This window comes from Pelobates fuscus, chromosome 9 (assembly GCF_036172605.1).
Source record: "Pelobates fuscus isolate aPelFus1 chromosome 9, aPelFus1.pri, whole genome shotgun sequence".
Classification (NCBI taxonomy): Eukaryota; Metazoa; Chordata; class Amphibia; order Anura; family Pelobatidae; genus Pelobates; species Pelobates fuscus.
In genome coordinates this window covers 12,609,710-12,633,599 of record NC_086325.1, presented here as the reverse complement: position 1 = coordinate 12,633,599, position 23,890 = coordinate 12,609,710, and the positions used below count along the sequence as shown (strand labels likewise).

Here is a 23,890-nt window from a genome sequence, read left to right as displayed (position 1 = left end):
ATATGGGAGACAATGGCCGTCGCATGCAGAGCGCGCCGCGGCTGCCTCCAAGCTCCTCCCCCGCCAATGGCCGGGGAGCAGGTGAAACACACGCGGCCGGGAACTCCCTCGCACCAGCGGGTGCGAGGAGAGAACGATCGGGCCGGCAGATAAACGCGGCCGCGTGAGGGGGAAAGGGAAGGGAACCAGGGAGCAACAAGGCTCCGGTGCAAATCTCCCCTGCTAGCCGCGAACCCTGTCTGGGTGTATAAAAGAGCAACACAGACAGGGGAAGCGGCGGAAAAACGCAGGGGGAGACAAATAGCAGAAAATACAATAAAACCAGATGATAAAAAACACAAAACATACAGAAAATGAAGCAGAATAAGACAAACAATAATCATTCACTAAAAAACAGGGTACATAACCAAAAAAAAAACAAAAGCAATCACAAATATACAGGAGAGAAAATAATAATTAGCTGGTCTGAGGACAGCAGCAAAGAAAGAGGAAGTGGAAGTACACGGATAGAGACTTATGGACTGTTCCTAGAGACTGATTGGCTGCCCTGTTACTAGGCAGATCTGGTTGTATCTGTTATATATTGTTCATATTTTACATTTTTTCTCTTTCAGTTATATATTTCTCTTTGCTGCTGAGGAATAAAGTAAGAAAGGGATAGCATAATAGGAGCATCTGTGTCATTAATAAAATATATTTTATTTTACACGTTTTAATGATTTTTTTTATTACTTTCCATTTCAGACAGTCCCCCTGCTGGCAGATCCATAGCCAGCTATAGGGGGCTTCTTTTGCCGTGGGGGGGCTGCCTGGGCTGTGAGGCAGTCCTCCCGAAGCGGAGCGCCGGGAAGGTAAGTATCCCGGGCGCTCCATGGCTCAAAGCCGTTACGGCGTTCTATGGCGCCGCAACGGCTTTAAAGCCCACTTAAAGCGGGACGGCATAGAACGCCGTAACAGCGTTAAGGGGTCAAAGAAATACAATTTAGCAATGTGTATTATACCTACAATTGCAGTACCTTCAATTTGCCGATAAAAATTATCATTGACACAGAAAAAATTGTGGCTAAGTATGAATCCCACACATTTGACCAAAAAAAAAAAAAAAAAAAAAAAAATCGCTCTGGTCATTCTTCAGTTCTGAGTAGGTGGCCAGAGAATATTGCACTGTTTAATCACTGCGTACAAAGATGTTACATCAGCCCTTACCAGATAGTATTCACATTTCCATTCGACGTCAGAGAGGATGTTTATTACTTGTGTAGTATCTCTCAGGTAGGACTTGAGTTTCATGACCGGTTTCTGTAGATACTTGTCCACATACTCTGAGAGGTTAGATGTAAGGGAATCTATTCCTGAGATGATCGGTCTTCCTGGCGGGTTATCCAACCGCTTATGAATTTTTGGGAGGTGGTAAAACACCGCCAGCTTGGGAAATTCCCATCTTAGATATTCAAACTCCCTTTTTTGTAAGATACCTCTATCTCTTCCTTCTTCTAAGAGTGTAATTAGTTCTTTCTTGAAGTCCTTACATGGGTTGTTTGGTAATGTTATGTATGTTTCCGTGTCACTTAGTAGTCTCTTGCTCTCAGCTACATAGTCACAAAGATTCATGACTACTAGACCACCTCCCTTGTTGGCTGCTCTAAAGATTATCCCTTCATCTCCCATCAGGCTCGAGTGCTTTTTTATTCTTTGTTGGTTAGATTGTCTTTTTAGGTCCTGACTTACTCCCTATGGATCTTTCTCCATTTTCTTCTCAAATACTTTGAAGACATTTTTGGCTTGCTGGGGGTAAAAGGTGAATTTGGGATGCAAGTCTGTATAGTCGTAGACAGCTGGTGTATTATTTTGACCAAACTTTTTTAATCTGAAAAAAAACTTTTAATTGTCAGCTTCCTGACATATTTATGAAAGTCAATAAACATGTTGAATTTGGAATTGTCGGAGTTTGGTGCAAATTTCAACCATTTTTGAAGCAGTTGCATTTCTTCTTTGTTAAGGGAGCGGTTGGACAGGTTGAATACCTCTATTGGTCTTGTGTCTTCGGGCTCTGAGGAGGTCTTCTTCTGGTTCTCTTATTGACCTTTTTCTTTGTCCATATATTGGAGGCTAATTGTGGTCTTTCCTCTCTCTCCAAGTTCGTTTGGGAGAGAATGGTCTCTCCCCTCTTTGGCCTAAAAAATTGGTCAACATAGGGTGTTTTCGAGCCATTGGTTGTGGAGTGGGATGGGGTTCCTCTCTCGTTCGAATAGATGGAGGTTGTCTAGTCTGTTCTTTTTCTTTATAACTGGAAGTGGCCATTCTGTGTGGTATCCAAACATTTGTGGATTTAGTGCCCACATGTGTTTTACTCTCATTCCTTTCATGTTTTTACACAAGCTACCTTATTGGGTGTCTATCATTTGTAGATTTTTTTATTGCTTATAAAGTATGCTACCGGTGTAACATCCACTATCGGCTTTTAGAGGTGTATTCACCTGCATTACACTCATTTCCAGCAACTTTTCCTTACAAAATTGGCCATCTGCAACACTACTACAATTTAATGGTGTACAATATACAACAGGTATGAAACCGATCAGTCGATTTCATACTATGATTATGTGTACCTAGATTTATATGTTTAAATTGATTGATTTTTTATTTATTTTTATTTTTTCCACGCAGTCCTTATTTTAATGCTTTTACACTTAAGTTGTATCCATATACATACAAGTGGAGTCAGAAGTGTCTGTATTGTTAAATGTATTATTCAATTTTATTGTTTTACAACCAATCGTTTATGAGATTTATCTTCACTGTTTTGCATGATGATTTATACTATTTTAATTTTAAAGTTGATATCTTCTTGTGGTCACCATATGTATCAAACTACCAATATGTGGTGTTTTTCTAATTGGAACCCACGCCAAGATCAGCAACACCGATCTCGGCAGATTACCTCCTCTCAGCCAGCCAGAGGGAGGATTTCATCTAACTAGCGTGTCTCCATATCTTGCAGCCACAAATTTTTCCAGATATGCCCATTTGACTTGAATTTCTGTAAGTGTTTCTACTGATTGTTTTATAGAGAGCACTATGGCTTCTCCATTTATTTTTCAGAATACAGTGAAGATCCAGCCAGTTTAGATCTATTACTGTGATCTATAAGTGATACATTTATATTTTTTGTACAGCTGTTCCAGCAAGATACAACCATTTGAGAACTGGACATAGTCCAGTTATAGATACTATATAGATACTCTATATTGCAGAGTATATTATACATCAGCTTTGGATTATTTGCAATTTATGTTACTTTATAACATACGTGTTTATCCAGACAGTTGAGACATTGTTGCAAAAAGATACTCCAAAGACTGCTTTTTTTCCTTCATCTCTTTTATGGACTGTGTTTTAACTGCATATTTATCTATTTACATCTTGTTTATATTCATTATTTGAGCACACTTGGAAACAATTTTTTACAGCATTTTCTGTAAGAGGACAGAAGAATACATTGACACGTGTAGCCAACAAATTAAAAAAACAAAAAACACACCACCGCTTTTTTTGGTTACAAATAGAGGATCTTGGGGATGCACCGAAATTTCGACCGAAAATGGGCCTATCCCGGTTCAGCCAAAAACTGGTAAAATTGACCAAAATCATTTAAAAAAAATAATATATATATTTTTTTTTTATTATTATTTTATTTTTATTTTTTAGTGCATAGTTTAACAGACATGCTTGCATTTACAATTCAGATGATTATATATCACAATGAAATATATTAATGATAACATGAAAAGTCAAGAATACTGCACTTGGGACGGGGGTGGGGGAGAACACTATGGGACAAGGGGGGGGGGGGAAAGAACACTATGAGACGGGGGAGAACGCCATGGGACAGGGGGGAGAACGCCATGGGACAGGGGGGAGAACGCCATGGGACAGGGGGGAGAACGCCATGGGACAGGGGGGAGAACGCCATGGGACAGGGGGGAGAACGCCATGGGACAGGGGGGAGAACGCCATGGGACAGGGGGGAGAACGCCATGGGACAGGGGGGAGAACGCCATGGGACAGGGGGGAGAACGCCATGGGACAGGGGGGAGAACGCCATGGGACAGGGGGGAGAACGCCATGGGACAGGGGGGAGAACGCCATGGGACAGGGGGGAGAACGCCATGGGACAGGGGGGAGAACGCCATGGGACAGGGGAAGAACACTATAGGACAGGGGAGGTGGGAGGGGAAGAACACTATGGGACAGGGGAAGAACACTATGGGACAGGGGAAGAACACTATGGGACAGGGGAAGAACACTATGGGACAGGGGGAGAACACTATGGGACAGGGGAAGAACACTATGGGACAGGGGAAGAACACTATGGGACAGGGGAAGAACACTATGGGACAGGGGAGGTGAGAGGGGAAGAACACTATGGGACAGGGGAGGTGAGAGGGGAATAACACTATGGGACAGGGGAGGTGAGAGGGGAATAACACTATGGGACAGGGGAGGTGAGAGGGGAATAACACTATGGGACAGGGGAGGTGAGAGGGGAATAACACTATGGGACAGGGGAGGTGAGAGGGGAAGAACACTATGGGACAGGGGAAGTGGGAGGGGAAGAACACTATGGGACAGGGGAAGTGGGAGGGGAAGAAAACTATGGGACAGGGGAAGAACACTATGGGACAGGGGAAGAACACTATGGGACAGGGGAAGAACACTATGGGACAGGGGAAGAACACTATGGGACAGGGGAAGAACACTATGGGACAGGGGAAGAACACTATGGGACAGGGGAGGTGAGAGGGGAAGAACGCTATGGGACAGGGGAGGTGAGAGGGGGAGAACGCTATGGGACAGGGGGAGAACGCTATGGGACAGGGGGAGAACGCTATGGGACAGGGGGAGAACGCTATGGGACAGGGGGAGAACGCTATGGGACAGGGGGAGAACGCTATGGGACAGGGGGAGAACGCTATGGGACAGGGGGAGAACGCTATGGGACAGGGGGAGAACGCTATGGGACAGGGGGAGAACGCTATGGGACAGGGGGAGAACGCTATGGGACAGGGGAAGAACGCTATGGGACAGGGGAAGAACGCTATGGGACAGGGGAAGAACACTATGGGACAGGGGAGGTGAGAGGGGAAGAACGCTATGGGACAGGGGAAGAACGCTATGGGACAGGGGAGGTGAGAGGGGAAGAACACTATGGGACAGGGGAGGTGAGAGGGGAAGAACACTATGGGACAGGGGAGGTGAGAGGGGAAGAACGCTATGGGACAGGGGGAGAACGCTATGGGACAGGGGGAGAACGCTATGGGACAGGGGGAGAACGCTATGGGACAGGGGGAGAACGCTATGGGACAGGGGAGGTGAGAGGGGGAGAACGCTATGGGACAGGGGGAGAACGCTATGGGACAGGGGGAGAACGCTATGGGACAGGGGGAGAACGCTATGGGACAGGGGGAGAACGCTACGGGACAGGGGGAGAACGCTATGGGACAGGGGGAGAACGCTATGGGACAGGGGGAGAACGCTATGGGACAGGGGAGGTGGGAGGGGAAGAACACTATGGGACAGGGGAGGTGGGAGGGGAAGAACACTATGGGACAGGGGAGGTGAGAGGGGAAGAACACTATGGGACAGGGGAGGTGAGAGGGGAAGAACACTATGGGACAGGGGAGGTGAGAGGGGAAGAACACTATGGGACAGGGGAGGTGAGAGGTGAAGAACACTATGGGACAGGGGAGGTGAGAGGGGAAGAACACTATGGGACAGGGGAGGTGAGAGGGGAAGAACACTATGGGACAGGGGGAGAACACTATGGGACAGGGGGAAAACACTATGGGACAGGGGGAGAACACTATGGGACAGGGGGAGAACACTATGGGACAGGGGGAGAACACTATGGGACAGGGGGAGAACACTATGGGACAGGGGGAGAACACTATGGGACAGGGGGAGAACACTATGGGACAGGGGGAGAACACTATGGGACAGGGGGAGAACACTATGGGACAGGGGGAGAACACTATGGGACAGGGGGAAAACACTATGGGACAGGGGGAGAACACTATGGGACAGGGGAGGTGGGAGGGGAAGAACACTATGGGACAGGGGAGGTGGGAGGGGAAGAACACTATGGGACAGGGGAGGTGGGAGGGGAAGAACACTATGGGACAGGGGAGGTGGGAGGGGAAGAACACTATGGGACAGGGGAGGTGGGAGGGGAAGAACACTATGGGACAGGGGAGGTGGGAGGGGAAGAACACTATGGGACAGGGGAGGTGGGAGGGGAAGAACACTATGGGACAGGGGAGGTGGGAGGGGAAGAACACTATGGGACAGGGGAGGTGGGAGGGGAAGAACACTATGGGACAGGGGAGGTGGGAGGGGAAGAACACTATGGGACAGGGGAGGTGGGAGGGGAAGAACACTATGGGACGGGGAGGTGGGAGGGGAAGAACACTATGGGACAGGGGAGGTGGGAGGGGAAGAACACTATGGGACGGGGAGGTGGGAGGGGAAGAACACTATGGGACAGGGGAGGTGGGAGGGGAAGAACACTATGGGACAGGGGAAGAACACTATGGGACAGGGGAAGAACACTATGGGACAGGGGAAGAACACTATGGGACAGGGTAGGTGAGAGGGGAAGAACACTATGGGACAGGGGAGGTGAGAGGGGAAGAACACTATGGGACAGGGGAGGTGAGAGGGGAAGAACACTATGGGACAGGGGAGGTGAGAGGGGAAGAACACTATGGGACAGGGGAGGTGAGAGGGGAAGAACACTATGGGACAGGGGAGGTGAGAGGGGAAGAACACTATGGGACAGGGGAGGTGAGAGGGGAAGAACACTATGGGACAGGGGAGGTGAGAGGGGAAGAACACTATGGGACAGGGGAGGTGAGAGGGGAAGAACACTATGGGACAGGGGAGGTGAGAGGGGAAGAACACTATGGGACAGGGGAGGTGAGAGGGGAAGAACACTATGGGACAGGGGAGGTGAGAGGGGAAGAACACTATGGGACAGGGGAGGTGAGAGAGGAAGAACACTATGGGACAGGGGAGGTGAGAGGGGAAGAACACTATGGGACAGGGGAAGAACACTATGAGACACGGGAGGTGGGAGGGGAAGAACACTATGGGACAGGGGAGGTGGGAGGGGAAGAACACTATGGGACAGGGGAGGTGGGAGGGGAAGAACACTATGGGACAGGGGAGGTGGGAGGGGAAGAACACTATGGGACAGGGGAGGTGGGAGGGGAAGAACACTATGGGACAGGGGAGGTGGGAGGGGAAGAACACTATGGGACAGGGGAGGTGGGAGGGGAAGAACACTATGGGACAGGGGAGGTGGGAGGGGAAGAACACTATGGGACAGGGGAGGTGGGAGGGGAAGAACACTATGGGACAGGGGAGGTGGGAGGGGAAGAACACTATGGGACAGGGGAGGTGAGAGGGGAAGAACACTATGGGACAGGGGAGGTGAGAGGGGAATAACACTATGGGACAGGGGAGGTGAGAGGGGAATAACACTATGGGACAGGGGAGGTGAGAGGGGAAGAACACTATGGGACAGGGGAGGTGAGAGGGGAAGAACACTATGGGACAGGGGAAGAACACTATGGGACAGGGGAGGTGAGAGGGGAAGAACACTATGGGACAGGGGAGGTGAGAGGGGAAGAACACTATGGGACAGGGGAGGTGAGAGGGGAAGAACACTATGGGACAGGGGAGGTGAGAGGGGAAGAACACTATGGGACAGGGGAGGTGAGAGGAGAAGAACACTATGGGACAGGGGAGGTGAGAGGAGAAGAACACTATGGGACAGGGGGAGGTGAGAGGGGAAGAACACTATGGGACAGGGGAGGTGAGAGGTAAAGAACACTTTGGGGCAGGGGAGGTGAGAGGTAAAGAACACTATGGGACAGAGGAGGTGAGAGGTAAAGAACACTATGGGACAGAGGAGGTGAGAGGGGAAGAACACTATCGGACAGGGGAGTTGAGAGGAGAAGAACACTATGGGACAGGGGAGGTGGGAGGGAAAGAATACTATGGGACAGGGGAGGTGGGAGGGGAAGAACACTATGGGACAGGGGAGGTGGGAGGGGAAGAACACTATGGGACAGGGGAGGTGGGAGGAAAAAAAAACACTATGGGACACGGAAGGGGGGGGACACTAAAAAAGAGTGAGGGGAGGGGGGTGGAGCCTCACCACGAGCCGGAGCGGTCGCAACACAGCACGGCTCCCGACTGAAACCTGCAATAAAGCCTGACTAGAGGGGATTAACACCCCCAATAGACACACTCCTGACCGGGGGCACTGTCTGGACTCACCCCTGCAACCTCCCATGCCGTTCGTTTACCCGGCACGGGTGAACCGCCGGAAGCACAGACCCGCGGCCTACAAGCCTGGAGCAGCCCACGACTGGTCGGCACTCCTGGACGAACTGGCACAGACTGCAGTGGACGACCCCCACACAGCACCCTTACCTCACCAGGCGGAGATGGGCCGGCGGTCCCAAAAACCTCCACCCGAGATGGCACCAGGGTCCAGGGACATAGGCACCATGCTGCAGCAACAACGCCCGCCAGTCAAAATGGCGGGAGCGGCGGATCATGACACCGTGCAGCTACCAAGGGGTCCCACTCCGCCTGCCCAACCTCCAGAACAGGCACAAACGCCCGGGGGAACCACAGATGGGTCTGCCCCAGTCACCCAGCGGGACTTCCAGCATTTAATTGGGGAAATAAAAAACCTCCTGGCGACCAGCATAGCAGCTATTAAAACTGATGTGCAGGCAATTGCAGACAGGGTGCAGACCACGGAGGACGATGTCACTAACATCAAACAGGGACTAACAACCCTGCAAGACACCGTAATGGCCCTTCAGACCCAACAACAAGCCCTCTCCCTCCATTATGTCGCCCTCGATGACAGAACAAGACGTAACCACATAAAAATAAGGGGAGTGCCAGACGCCGTCTCGTCCGACGAACTGCCCCACTACCTGAGGCGTCTAGTGGCGGCCACCCTGCCACCCACACAGGCCAAGAAATTTAACACAGACGGGATGTACCGTCTTCCACCCTCAGGCAGAACAGCTTCAAACTTGGTCCGAGATGTGATAGTCCGCTGTGCTACCTCCCAAGACAAGAGAATCCTGATGACTGCTCTCCGGGGCAAAACGCCACTAACATTTGAAGGCGCACAGCTCACCATCTATCAAGACCTCACCAGATCAACGCTACAATGGCGTAGATCGCTGAAGCAAGTAACCAACACCCTCAGAGAAGTGGAATACCACTGGAGGTCTCCCAGATTCTTGGTGGTCACACGCCACGGAACTGTCCACAAACTCTCCACGCTTGCGGAGTTCCCGACATTCTGTCACGCACTGGGCATCCCCGCACCCACCCAGGACACCGTCCAGTGACCCATTCCTGAGGCCTGATCTCCCCAGGAACAACAGAGACTATACCTAACATGGACTATGTTACACAGTTACAGCTACGCACTACCAGTTGGTCCAGACGCACACCTAGTCCACCCATTCCCCCCATTGCAAAGAGGGAGCGACCACTCCAAACCTACCTATCCCCCCCCCCCCCCAGAGATCTGGGTACATATAGAAGAAGGCCATAACTCAAAAACCCGTTGGGGTTACCCTAAGACCATTATCGCCAATCATCCATTTTCCCGAAGCAGTCCACACACGCCTGATAACGTACCTCTGCAGGTCCATTCTCCCTAATACATGATTGTGCAGTAGCGCAAATGTTTATGTCATGATATGCTTCATAATGCTATGTGTATTATATGTTTCTTGTGTTTCATGACCCGCATGGGTATGATTAAAACAAAATTTCAATAAAAAGAGATTGACAAAAAAAAAAAAAAAGAGGGAGGGGAGAGGAACATTAGACGGTGGGGACCACTAAAAGAGAAGGGAAGTTTTTCATATTAGATTTATTAAAAAGTCTAATATTAAAGGGATTCTCCAGTGCCAGGAAAACATATTCATTTTCCTGGCACTGCAGGACCCTCTAGTGCATCTCTCCCTCCCACCTCTTCAGTGACTTACCAGAGTCCAGCGCCGATGTCCCTTGGCGCTGGGTCAGGCTCCGCCCATGCTTCTCCCCCTTTGACGTCAGCTGGCGGGGGGAGACCTAATGCACATGCTTTCCTATGGGGATTTCGGCAACGCTAGAAGTCCTCACATAGTGTGAGGACGTCCAGCGTAGTTTTAAAACACTTTTTGTGTTCTATGAACACGGTAGTCCCTCTAGTGGCTGTCTTATAGACAGCCACTAGAGGAGGACTTAACCCTGCAGGGTAAATATTGCAGTTTATGAAAACTGTAATAATTACACTTGCAGGGTTAAGGGTAGTGGGAGTTGGCACCCAGACCACTCCAGTAGGCAGAAGTGGTTTGGGTGCCTGGAGCATCCCTTTAATAACATTTTAAGAAAATAAAATAAAAAAAATTCTAAATCATTTGGGGGAAAAAGTCATTTTCGGTTTTCGGCCAAAGGCATCCTGAATTTTCGGTATCGGCCCAGAATTTTCGTTTCCGTGTATCCCTAGAGGATCTTAGAGTTTATATCTATGAAAGATTTGAAGTTTAACCCCTTAAGGAATAAAGAGTTCATGTCATGATTCCCCTTTATTCCAGAAGTTTGGTCCTTAAGGGGTTAAAGGGAAACTATAGTGCCAGGAAAACAAACTAGTTTTCCTGGCAGTGTAGCTTCCCCTTCAGTCAAGGCCCACCACTGTGGTGCAGAAAGGGTTAATAACCCCTTCTGTCACTTACCTGGATCCAGGGCCGATGTCCTTCAGCGCTGGCTCAGCTCCACCCACGCAATGGCAGAGCTCCCATTAGGATCTCCCCATAGGAAAGCATTGTTCAATGCATAGCGTGGGGACCTCCAGAGACGTTTAGACAACCAAGTCATATAAGCACCCGGAACTAATGGTAGATAGCCACTAGAGGAGGAGTTAATCCTGAGCACGTAATTATTGCAGTTTTTATATACTGCAATAATTACATGCTCAGGATTAAGGGTGATGGGAGTTGGCACCCAGACCACTTCAATGGGCTCAAGTGGTCTGGGTGCCTACAATGTCCCTTTAACCCCTTAAGGACCAAACTTCTGGAATAAAAGGGAATCATGACATGTCACACATGTCATGTGTCCTTAAGGGGTTAAAAAGGGACATGCATCACTTGACAATTATTTTTTTAAGATCAGCAATCAAGTACTTTTAAAGAAATATACAAAAGAAAAAAAAAATTCAAGAAAAAGGTTGACCATGTTTATAAACTTTTATTAAATGAACACTGTAGGGTCAGGAACACAAATGTGTATTCCTGACCCTATAGTGTTAAAACCACCATTAAAACCCCCGTCCCCCCCAACATCTTTAGAAGTGGTGATCTGAACCAATCACAATGCCTATGAGGAAAGTTCAGTGTCTGCATGCAAATGGTGGAGACACTGAATATCAGTCACACTGTGCAGCACTGCCCCAGGAAGCACCTCAAGCAGCCATCTGAGTAAAGTGGAGGTATCCCTAGGCTGTAATGTAAATACTGCATTTTCTCTGAAAAGACAGCGTTTACAGCAAAAAGTCTGAAGGTAATGATTATACTCCCCAGCACAAATACAATAAGCTTTAGTTGTTCTGGTGACTATAGTGTCCCTTTAAATAAGTTTCAAATTGCATTATTGTGCACACCTCCAAGCTACATAGTTACATAGCTGAAAAGAGAATTGCGTCCATCAAGTTCAGCCTTCCTCACATATGTTGTTGCTGTTGATCCAAAAGAAGGCAAAAATCCTAGTCTGAAGCGCTTCCAATTTTGCCACAAACTAGGAAAAAATTCCTTCTTGACCCTAAAATAGCAGTCAGATGTCTCCTTGGATCAAGCAGCTATTACCCCACTAATTAGAAATTATATCCCTGTATGTTATGTTTTTGTAAGTATTTATCCAATTGCAGTTTAAACATCTGTAGTGACTCTGACAAAACCACATCTTCAGGCAGAGAATTCTATATCCTTATATATAGCTAGGGGAGGTTCTTCACCCCCGTCCCCTCTTACTCACCCACCTCAGTTTTAATCCAGCCCACTAATGACAGAAACAGGGCAGTTTTCTTAGCACTGCAGGACCCTCTCGTGCCCCTCCCCCTCCCAACCCCCATCCCAAGTTGCTGAAGAGGTTAAAACCACATTCAGTGACTTACCGGAGTCCAGCGCCAACGTCCCTCAGCGCTGGTCAGGTTCCGCCTAAGCTCCTCCACCGCCGACGTCAAATAGCGTGAGGACGTCCAGCGTTGATTTAAAACACTTTTCGTGTTCTAAGAACATGGAAGTGTCCTCTAGTGGCTGTCTAGTGGACACTAGAGGAAGACTTAACCCTGCAAGGTATTTATTGCAGTTTATGAGAACTGCAATAGTTACACTTGCAGGGTTACGGGTAGTGGGAGTTGGCAACCAGACCACTCCAATGGACAGAAGTGGTCTGGGTGCCTGGAGTATCCCTTTAAGAGAGAAGGAGAGAAGCCAGACACTGAAGCCTGATCAGCCTATTCCTCCTCTACCCCTGTCATCATATTGCAAGGTGAAGATCTTCCAGCTGCACATGTGTGATTGCCAGGCATGCCCAGTGCACTTTTCCAGAATTCCTAGGGATAGGACACTGATTGGTTGGATCAGTGTCTCTCCTAGAGTGGATGTGAAAAGCATAAGAAAGAAGAACCTGATAAATCTGAATAGATTTAAAAATAAAAATATTAATCATATTTAGCTGCTTTTTTCAAAGTGAGGCACCTGTCTCATTCAAAGCCAAATCTTTTGAATTAAACAGTCATCTTAAAGTGATACATGTTATAATAAGGTTATGATTTCAAGTTGTTTATATTTGAAGAATTGTATTATTCATGGTCAGTCAAACAAAAAAGTAGGATATGGGGCAGGGACTTGCATAGCAAAGGGAAGCACTAGACTGTCTTTTATAAAACTTTGATTTTATCACACTATATTAGAAAATCCTAAAATTTCTTTTCTTTTATCTGTGGAGTTCTAAGCACCAAGAACAGAGTTAGACCCTGGTGAGAGAGAGATAGATTGGGTATTAGGGTTTTATATAGGCAATGCTATGACAGAGAGAATCAGTTCTGCCTTTACCTGAGGTGTCCTCCTCTATATTCTGCAGGTGTGGCTCTGTTAGATGGCCAGAGAGTGTGCCGCTCTGATAGGGGAACTTAACATTTTCAGCTTCCATTCTAAGGAAAAAATATATACACATACATATTAATCAAAAACATAAAAACACAATGTAGCACAATTAAAACAAACAACTGCAGTGACGAACAGGTTATCTAATAGAATAATTGTTGTTAAATGGATACTATAGTGCCAGGAATACAAAGATGTATTCCTGGCACTATAGCTCTCTTTTACCTCCCCGCCACTAGAGGTGTTTCTGGGTCGTTAGGCACTTTTGGTCAATTAATTGACAATAGACGCCCTTATGCTCTGAGGTGGAGCCTGACACAGCGCTGAGGAACATAGGCGCTGGAATCAGGTAGGTGAATGCATGAGGGGGGGCACTATAGTGCTAGGAATACAACTTTGTATTCCCTTTAAATCTGACAGCTGGGTATCAGGATTGGAGGAAACAGGGCACATGATGAACTTTATGGGCTTTATAAGGGGTTGTGTTGTGATTTACTATTGTATGCTGCATTTAGAGTTGTAAGGCCTTTAGAGTGCTTCACTTTTTATGCTGTAAAATTATATCATTGTGTATTTTATCCCTAAACATATCACACTTGGATAAATTTGTTTGTAGCTGCACAGTGCACTTTTTCCAAGATCTACAAGTGATGATGGGCTTTTCAACTACTTATATCTTGTAAGTTCAACTTAAAAGGACCACTATAGATCCTGATCCTATAGTGAAAACCCACCATTTAGGTGGCTTGCCCCCCCAGTCCCTTCAGAATGGGTTAAAAACTCACCTTATTTTCAGCTCTCCACACGTCTGCCGGCATTGGCCCCGCCCCATTGGTGACATCAAAATTGCCGATTTTTAGCCAATCCAATGCTTTCCATTGGGCAAAGCATTGGATTGGCTAAAATCGGCAAGGGGCAGGGCCAACGCCGTTTTGGCCAATCAGCATCACTATAAGGAAAATTCAGCATGGGGACGCTGAACGGCAGGGCTGCTTACTGTGCAGCACTGAGACAGGAAGCACCTCCAGTAGCCATCTGAGGAGTGGCCACTTGGAGGTGTCCCTAGGGGCAATGTAAACACTGCCTTTTCTATGAGAAGGCAGTGTTTACATGAAAATGCCTGAATGGAGATATTACACAGCTATTATACATTAGGCTGTAGTTGTTCTGGTGACTATAGTGTCCCTTTAATGAAGCAGTGAATTTTTCTTTATTACAGTGTTGCACTATGGCTATTCTTTATCTCCTTTTTATGCACGCATGGAGATATAGTTCCGCAGCACAAACTGGAGGATACCATTATTATTTGATGAGCCCTTTTCCATACTTAGATTTGTGAGTTTAAGCTTTAAAAGTTTTATGAACGTATTACACTATTTAGTCTCTTGTTTTATATATATGTAGATTTACCTTTGTACATTTTATAACGAGGATTTTGAGTGAAAAAAGGTAATTTACCTCTTTTTTCACGTTATTGTGTGTTTTACTTGCACTGGGGAGGTGTTTATTCATTTATTCCCTCAATTGCCGCCTGAATTCACCCTCAGTGGGCCGGCTTTATGATCTCTCGCCAGGCCACCTCAGCTGAATGGGCTGACAAATCCCATGCCAGAGTTTGTTGAGCCATGCCTTAGTGTAATATAAGTAATACATCTTAGTATTAGCCAACTCATGGCCCTGACCCTTAAAAGACAGATCATCAGGAATGCCAATCTGGCAGCCTGGAACATGTAGTGCCAGGCTGCTTGTGCCAATTCTGGACCTACTACGGGTACAGTATGTGTATTCCACATGCACTATTGTGCTGGCTCTCTCTTCTCCCAAACAAAAGACCCTAGCTGCAGACTGTGCATGGACAGACCATAGTAAAATAATGCAGTTCACTAAACAGTGGAATAAGTTCAGTACCAAAGTCCAGAATGAGATACTCTTAATATTGCACTGTATCCTGGTGTGGGAGAGTCTGCTAGAAGATCATTTAAATGGTTGCAAAAACCCTTAGGGGAGGAGGGGCAGGGAAATATGCCTACCCTTGCTGGCACTGCCTGCAAAGGGGAAGCTCAATTAACCTGTTGCCAGTGTGCGCCGATGACGGACATATTTTATACACAGAATTGACATTAGACAGAGTTTTTAGACTGCCCAAGACATGTGTGACAGAGGTGTAGCTAGCCCCCTGCCACACAGGTGCCAATTACTCAATATGTGCAATTCACTTGAAGACATTTGCAAGAGTAACAGCTGCATTACAAATAGACGGTCAGTTTCGAAACTAGACTAACCCCCTATACAAAGAAACTAAATAGCCTAATGGGCACTACAAAATGATTTCCAAAATAAACAGAGCTCAACATTTTAAACAAAGTGCCTGATATAAAAGAAAAAACAAACAGCAATTCCGTACAAAGATTACTGCAAATAAAATTTGGAAAACAAATGACATTATGAATAAAGAGGGGAAACAAACTAGACAAATGGGAGACGAGGCAAGCATTACTGCACAAGGAATGCAAAAGTTACAAAAGGATATCACAAGCCATTAGATACATAATGACTTGTTTTCATGTAAACTATTTAACATGGTGCTACCAAGTGGCGGTGTTCTATCAGATGCATAAAAGCAAGAAAATAACCGTACTCCTAGACGCTTCCAGGAATATCAGCAAGAATATATCTTGTATGTACTCGTTTATTATGAAAAAACAGCATGTGCGGAATACAGTGCAAACACAACAACCGGAGGGACAACAAAACAAAACTAAGTTTAATCTGGATGCATTTTGTGTCTAAGAAGTGAAAAGTGTCCAGGTTATGTTTAGTTTTGTGGTGTGGGTCTCCTTTTTGTCTGTGTTTGGTCTGTACTCCTCTTGCATATATATTTAGGGTTTTTTTCGGTAGTGTCTCATTTTATCACAATAAAGAGCATATACAAGTTATAGTTCCTGCTGATTTTCCTGGGAGCGTCTATGAGTGCGGTTATTTTCCTGGAATATTTATTTAACTATGCTACCACCAGCGATACAACAAGTCAAGTCGTTAGAAGTGAATATTTTTACATTTCCACACATTTTTTTTTTACTTGAAAGTACATTACATTAGGGAAGCAGCAATTATTTTTTATTCAACTACATGTTGAACCCATGCTCCACCGACAGAGAAATAGTTGGATTTGTTTAAAATTCCGGGCTTGAATTTGAATATTTGACAACCAGGAGAAATAGCAACTTGGTTAAGTATTAAGCTAGCAAGAGGAACTAAAGTACAGGCTCGGAATATTAGGGGGTTTTCAAGTTATGTAGAGATGGCGAGTAGCGGTCTCGGAGTATAAGGGAGAGTCTAGCACTATAAAGAGGTTGTTAACAGACAGGCTGGGAGTAAAATAGATATTTAACAGACAGGCTGGGAGTAAAATAGATAGTTATAAAGAGGTTGTTAACAGACAGGCTGGGAGTAAAACAGATAGTTATAAAGAGGTTGTTAACAGACAGGCTGGGAGTAAAACAGATAGTTATAAAGAGGTTTTTAACAGACAGGCTGGGAGTAAAATAGATAGTTATAAAGAGGTTGTTAACAGACAGGCTGGGAGTAAAACAGATAGTTATAAAGAGGTTGTTAACAGACAGGCTGGGAGTAAAACAGATAGTTATAACGAGGTTTTTAACAGACAGGCTGGGAGTAAAACAGATAGTTATAAAGAGGTTTTTAACAGACAGGCTGGGAGTAAAATAGATAGTTATAAAGAGGTTGTAAACAGACAGGCTGGGAGTAAAACAGATAGTTATAAAGAGGTTGTTAACAGACAGGCTGGGAGTAAAACAGATAGTTATAAAGAGGTTGTTAACAGACAGGCTGGGAGTAAAATAGATAGTTATAAAGAGGTTGTTAACAGACAGGCTGGGAGTAAAACAGATAGTTATAAAGAGGTTGTTAACAGACAGGCTGGGAGTAAAACAGATAGTTATAATGAGGTTGTAAACAGACAGGCTGGGAGTAAAACAGATAGTTATAAAGAGGTTTTTAACAGACAGGCTGGGAGTAAAATAGATAGTTATAAAGAGGTTGTAAACAGACAGGCTGGGAGTAAAACAGATAGTTATAAAGAGGTTGTTAACAGACAGGCTGGGAGTAAAACAGATAGTTATAAAGAGGTTGTTAACAGACAGGCTGGGAGTAAAACAGATAGTTATAAAGAGGTTTTTAACAGACAGGCTGGGAGTAAAATAGATAGTTATAAAGAGGTTGTAAACAGACAGGCTGGGAGTAAAACAGATAGTTATAAAGAGGTTGTTAACAGACAGGCTGGGAGTAAAACAGATAGTTATAAAGAGGTTGTTAACAGACAGGCTGGAAGTAAAACAGATAGTTATAAAGAGGTTTTTAACAGACAGGCTGGGAGTAAAATAGATAGTTATAAAGAGGTTGTTAACAGACAGGCTGGGAGTAAAATTGATAGCTATGAAGAGGGTGTTAATTGAGAGAAATGGAAGGATAATTTTGCCAATGATACCTGATGTATTCCCCCCTCGTATTAGAATTAGTGAGGATTAGATCACTGGATCTTCTAACCCATAGGAAACATGTGGAACTGGACTCCAATTGCGGTGAAAAAGGTAGCTTGTGGGGGGGCAGTATATGAGGTAGGTTGTGGGGGGCAGTATATGAGGTAGGTTGTGGGGGGCAGTATATGAGGTAGGTTGTGGGGGGCAGTGTATGAGGTAGGTTGTGGGGGGCAGTGTATGAGGTAGGTTGTGGGGGGGCAGTATATGAGGTAGGTTGTGGGGGGCAGTATATGAGGTAGGTTGTGGGGGGCAGTATATGAGGTAGGTTGTGGGGGGCAGTGTATGAGGTAGGTTGTGGGGGGCAGTGTATGAGGTAGGTTGTGGGGGGGCAGTATATGAGGTAGGTTGTGGGGGGCAGTATATGAGGTAGGTTGTGTGGGGGCACTGTATGAGGTAGGTTGTGGGGGGCAGTATATGAGGTAGGTTGTGGGGGGCAGTATATGAGGTAGGTTGTGGGGGGCAGTGTATGAGGTAGGTTGTGGGGGGCAGTATATGAGGTAGGTTGTGGGGGGCAGTGTATGAGGTAGGTTGTGGGGGGCAGTATATGAGGTAGGTTGTGGGGGGGCAGTATATGAGGTAGGTTGTGGGGGGGCAGTATATGAGGTAGGTTGGGGGGGGGGCAGTGTATGAGGTAGGTTGTGGGGGGGCAGTATATGAGGTAGGTTGTGGGGGGGCAGTATATGCGGTAGGTGGTCGTGGCCGGTTACTACTTACCTGCGGATCTCCCGGCTCCTCGTGTCCGGTTTCAGCGGCAGCCAATCAGCTTACGGCTCCTTAGCAGGAAATGGCGGCCGCTCATGATCTGTGCAGCCAATCAGCGACAGCGGATTCCTCTCAGTCAGACAGCGTGTACCACGTGACCAACTGTCGCTCACATCCCACATTACAACAGTACCTGTCAATCATATCTTTCTAATACCGGTAACTGTCAATCATATCCTTCATTATAACAGTAACTGTCAATCATATCTTTCTAATACCGGTAACTGTCAATCATATCCTTCATTATAACAGTAACTGTCAATCATATCTTTCTAATACCGGTAACTGTCAATCATATCCTTCATTATAACAGTAACTGTCAATCATATCTTTCTAATACCGGTAACTGTCAATCATATCCTTCATTATAACAGTAACTGTCAATCATATCTTTCTAATACCGGTAACTGTCAATCATATCCTTCATTATAACAGTACCTGTCAATCATATCTTTCTAATACCGGTAACTGTCAATCATATCCTTCATTATAACAGTAACTGTCAATCATATCTTTCTAATACCGGTAACTGTCAATCAATCCTTCATTATAACAGTACCTGTTAATCATATCTTTCTAATACCGGTAACTGTCAATCATATCCTTCATGATAACAGTAACTGTCAATCATATCTTTCTAATACCGGTAACTGTCAATCATATCCCCCAATTACAGCAACTGTCATTCATATCCACCTAATAATAGTACCTGTCAATCATATCCTTCATGATAACAGTAACTGTCAATCATATCTTTCTAATACCGGTAACTGTAAATCATATCCTTCATTATAACAGTACCTGTCAATCATATCTTTCTAATACCGGTAACTGTCAATCATATCCTTCATTATAACAGTACCTGTCAATCATATCTTTCTAATACCGTTAACTGTCAATCATATCCTTCATTATAACAGTAACTGTCAATCACTCCTTCATTATAACAGTACCTGTTAATCATATCTTTCTAATACCGGTAACTGTCAATCATATCCTTCATTATAACAGTACCTGTCAATCATATCTTTCTAATACCGGTAACTGTCAATCATATCCTTCATTATAACAGTAACTGTCAATCATGTCTTTCAAATACCGGTAACTGTCAATCAATCCTTCATTATAACAGTAACTGTCAATCATATCTTTCTAATACCGGTAACTGTCAATCATATCCCCCAATTACAGCAACTGTCATTCATATCCACCTAATAATAGTACCTGTTAATCATATCTTTCTACTACCGGTAACTGTCAATCATATCCCCCAATTACAGCAACTGTCAGTCATATCCCCCTAATAACACTACCTGTCAATCATATCCTCCTAATAATAGTACCTGTCATTTATATCATTAGTCAATCATATCCCTCGTTATAACAGTACCTGTCAATCATAGCCCCATAATAACAGTAATTGTCAATCATATCCCTATTATAACAGCAACTGTCAATCATATCTTTCTAATACCAGTAACTGTCAATCATGTCCCTCATTATAACAGTACCTTTCAATCATAGCCCATAATAACAGCTACTGTCAATCATATACTTCATTATAACAGTACCTGCCAATCATAGCCCCCTAATAACAGTAACTGTCAATCATTTTTATCATGATAATAGTACCTGTCAATCATATCCCCTTAATAACAGCAACTGTCAATCATATCCTTCATTATAACAGTACCTGTTAATCATAGCCCCCTAATAACAGCAACTGTCAATCATATCCTTCATGATAATAGTACCTGTCAATCATAGCCCCCTAATAACAGTAACAGTCAATCATATTCCTCATTATAACAGCACCTGTCAATCATAGCCCCATAATAACAGTAACTGTCAATCATATCCCTATTATAGCAGCAACTGTCAATCATATCTTTCTAATACCAGTAACTGTCAATCATATCTTTCTAATACCAGTAACTGTCAATCATATCCCTCATTATAACAGTACCTGTCAATCATAGCCCCCCTAATAACAGTAACTCTCAATCATATCCTTCATTATAACAGCAACTGTCAATCACAGCCCCCTGATAACCGCAACTGTCAATCATATCCTTCATTATAACAGTAACTGTCAATCACAGCCCCCTAATAACAGTAACTGTCAATCATATCCTTCATTATAACAGTAACTGTCAATCATAGTCCCCTAATAACAGTAACTGTCAACGGTGGGATTACAAGGAGGTGTGGCCTGTTCCAGGGGTGCGATCATATGGGGGCGTAGCTTGTAGTTACCACAGTGTGTCCCGCTCTAAAGGTGGGCGTGCCATTTGTGTGGGATGGGCGTGTCATTGGTGTGTCCTGCTCCGGAGTAGGCGTGTCAGGGGTGTGGCTGAAGGAACCGCAGTAAAGGACAAACCCTGCTGAGTAGGCGTGATTATTTGGGAAATAGTTCCGGTGGGAGGGGCTATGTTGTCCTCAGTTTGGGATCACTGTGGGTGTGTCTATATTAGTAAGCGCTCAGGGGGCGTGAATATTGCGTTATGGGCGTGGTTCCGCGTGTTTGCTCTCGCTGTCTGCTTGCGATCAAGGCGTCACTGATTTGATTGGCAGATAAGTTGTCAGGTGGGCGTGGTAACTGTAGAGAGGGCGTAGCCGTTAAATCTATCTCTTAGTCAGTCAGTTCCAGCCGCCGCCCTGATTGTATCGAGCTCTGGTAAGGACAACCCGGAAGTAACCCCCAAACTGCCCCCCCACAGGGATCTGTAACCCCCAAACTGCCCCCCCACAGGGATCTGTAACCCCCAAACTGCCCCCCACAGGGATCTGTAACCCCCAAACTGCCCCCCACAGGGATCTGTAACCCCCAAACTACCCCCCACAGGGGTCTGTAACCCCCAAACTGCCCCCCACAGGGATCTGTAACCCCCAAACTGCCCCCCACAGGGATCTGTAACTCCCAAACTGCCCCCCACAGGGATCTGTAACCCCCAAACTACCCCCCACAGGGGTCTGTAACCCCCAAACTGCCCCCCACAGGGATCTGTAACCCCCAAACTACCCCCCACAGGGGTCTGTAACCCCCAAACTACCCCCCACAGGGGTCTGTAACCCCCAAACTGCCCCCCACAGGGATCTGTAACTCCCAAACTGCCCCCCACAGGGGTATGTAACCCCCAAACAGCCCCCACAGGGATCTGTAACCCCCAAACAGCCCCCCACAGGGATCTGTAACCCCCAAACAGCCCCCCACAGGGATCTGTAACCCCCAAACAGCCCCCCACGGGGATCTGTAACCCCCAAACAGCCCCCCACAGGGATCTGTAACCCCCAAACAGCCCCCCACAGGGATCTGTAACCCCCAAACTGCCCCCCACAGGGATCTGTAACCCCCAAACTGCCCCCCACAGGGATCTGTAACCCCCAAACTGCCCCCCCCACAGGGATCTGTAACCCCCAAACTGCCCCCCCCACAGGGATCTGTAACCCCCAAGCTGCCCTCCCCCAGGGATCTGTAACCCCCAAACTGCCCCCCCCGCAGGGGCATGTAACCCCCAAACTGCCCCCCCCACAGGGGCATGTAACCCCCAAACTGCCCCCCCCCCACAGGGGCATGTAACCCCCAAACTGCCCCCCCCCACAGGGGCATGTAACCCCCAAACTGCCCTCCCCCCCACAGGGGCATGTAACCCCCAAACTGCCCCCCCCCCCACAGGGGCATGTAACCCCCAAACTGCCCCCCCCCCCCACAGGGGCATGTAACCCCCAAACTGCCCCCCCCCCACGGGCATGTAACCCCCAAACTGCCCCCCCCCCCACAGGGGCATGTAACCCCCAAACTGCCCCCCCCCACAGGGGCATGTAACCCCCAAACTGCCCCCCCCCCACAGGGGCATGTAACCCCCAAACTGCCCCCCCCCACAGGGGCATGTAACCCCCAAACTGCCCCCCCCCACAGGGGCATGTAACCCCCAAACTGCCCCCCCCACAGGGGCATGTAACCCCCAAACTGCCCCCCCCACAGGGGCATGTAACCCCCCAAACTGCCCCCCCCCCACAGGGGCATGTAACCCCCCAAACTGCCCCCCCCCCACAGGGGCATGTAACCCCCAAACTGCCCCCCCCCCCACAGGGGCATGTAACCCCCAAACTGCCCCCCCCCCACAGGGGCATGTAACCCCCAAACTGCCCCCCCCCACAGGGGCATGTAACCCCCAAACTGCCCCCCCCCCCCCACAGGGGCATGTAACCCCCAAACTGCCCCCCCCCCCCCCACAGGGGCATGTAACCCCCAAACTGCCCCCCCCCCCCACAGGGGCATGTAACCCTCAAACTGCCCCCCCCCCACAGGGGCATGTAACCCTCAAACTGCCCCCCCCCCCACAGGGGCATGTAACCCTCAAACTGGCCCCCCCCCCCACAGGGGCATGTAACCCTCAAACTGGCCCCCCCCCCCACAGGGGCATGTAACCCTCAAACTGGCCCCCCCACAGGGGCATGTAACCCCCAAACTGCCCCCCCTCCAGGTATTTAACTCCTCATACTGCCCCCACCCAGGTATGTAACTCCTTATGCTGCCTCCCCATGGGATATGTAAACTTTCATGCTACCCCCTGGGTATGTACCCCCTCTTACTGCCTCCTCAGGGTATATAACCCCTCACACTGCTCCCTCCGGGCTATGTATCCCCCTCACTACTGATCACCAGCAGCAGACAGACCCCCATCCTGAACTGCCCCCTGTATTTTTTAAACCCCCCGTTGCTACCCTGAACTGCACCTGTAACCTTCACACCCGCTATTGCCACAAGTGACACAAATATTATACATTAAGAATCCTTGTATAGTGTCTCTCTGACCCGGGCGTATTGTCCCTGTAAAGTGTCTCTCTGACCCGGGTGTATTGTCCCTTTATAGTGTCTCTCTGACCCGGGCGTATTGTCCCTTTATAGTGTCTCTCTGACCCGGGCATATTGTCCCTTTATAGTGTCTCTCTGACCCGGGCATATTGTCCCTTTATAGTGTCTCTCTGACCCGGGCGTATTGTCCCTGTGTAGTGTCTCTGTCCCGGGCGTATTGTCCCTGTGTAGTGTCTCTGTCCCGGGCGTATTGTCCCTGTGTAGTGTCTCTGTCCCGGGCGTATTGTCCCTGTATAGTGTCTCTGTCCCGGCGTATTGTCCCTGTATAGTGTCTCTGTCCCAGGCGTATTGTCCCTGTATAGTGTCTCTGTCCCAGGCGTATTGTCCCTGTATAGTGTCTCTGTCCCAGGCGTATTGTCCCTGTGTAGTGTCTCTGTCCCAGGCGTATTGTCCCTGTGTAGTGTCTCTGTCCCAGGCGTATTGTCCCTGTGTAGTGTCTC

General features: G+C 47.2%; 2 protein-coding genes across 3 annotated transcripts in view; one reads left to right on the top strand and one right to left on the bottom strand.

Annotated features, from left to right (window-relative positions):
• Positions 1 to 18,600, bottom strand: part of LOC134573598 (adenosine deaminase domain-containing protein 2-like) — a 47,392-nt gene extending 28,792 nt beyond the window's left edge. The window contains exons 1-2 of the mRNA XM_063433383.1: positions 18,524 to 18,600; positions 13,200 to 13,297 (exon numbers count right to left, since the gene is read on the bottom strand). Of these exons, the coding sequence (XP_063289453.1) occupies positions 13,200 to 13,296 (97 nt within the window). The 5' untranslated portion in view covers position 13,297; positions 18,524 to 18,600. The remainder of the gene's footprint in view (positions 1 to 13,199; positions 13,298 to 18,523) is intronic.
• Positions 2,933 to 23,890, top strand: part of CAPNS1 (calpain small subunit 1) — a 44,902-nt gene continuing 23,944 nt past the window's right edge. Inside the window, exon 1 of one of the 2 annotated variants that reach the window (XM_063431196.1) lies at positions 2,933 to 3,042. The gene's annotated coding sequence lies outside the window, so the exon portion shown is untranslated. Of the gene's footprint in view, positions 3,043 to 21,151; positions 21,249 to 23,890 lie in introns of those variants that run through there. The other variant, XM_063431195.1, reaches the window with a different exon arrangement.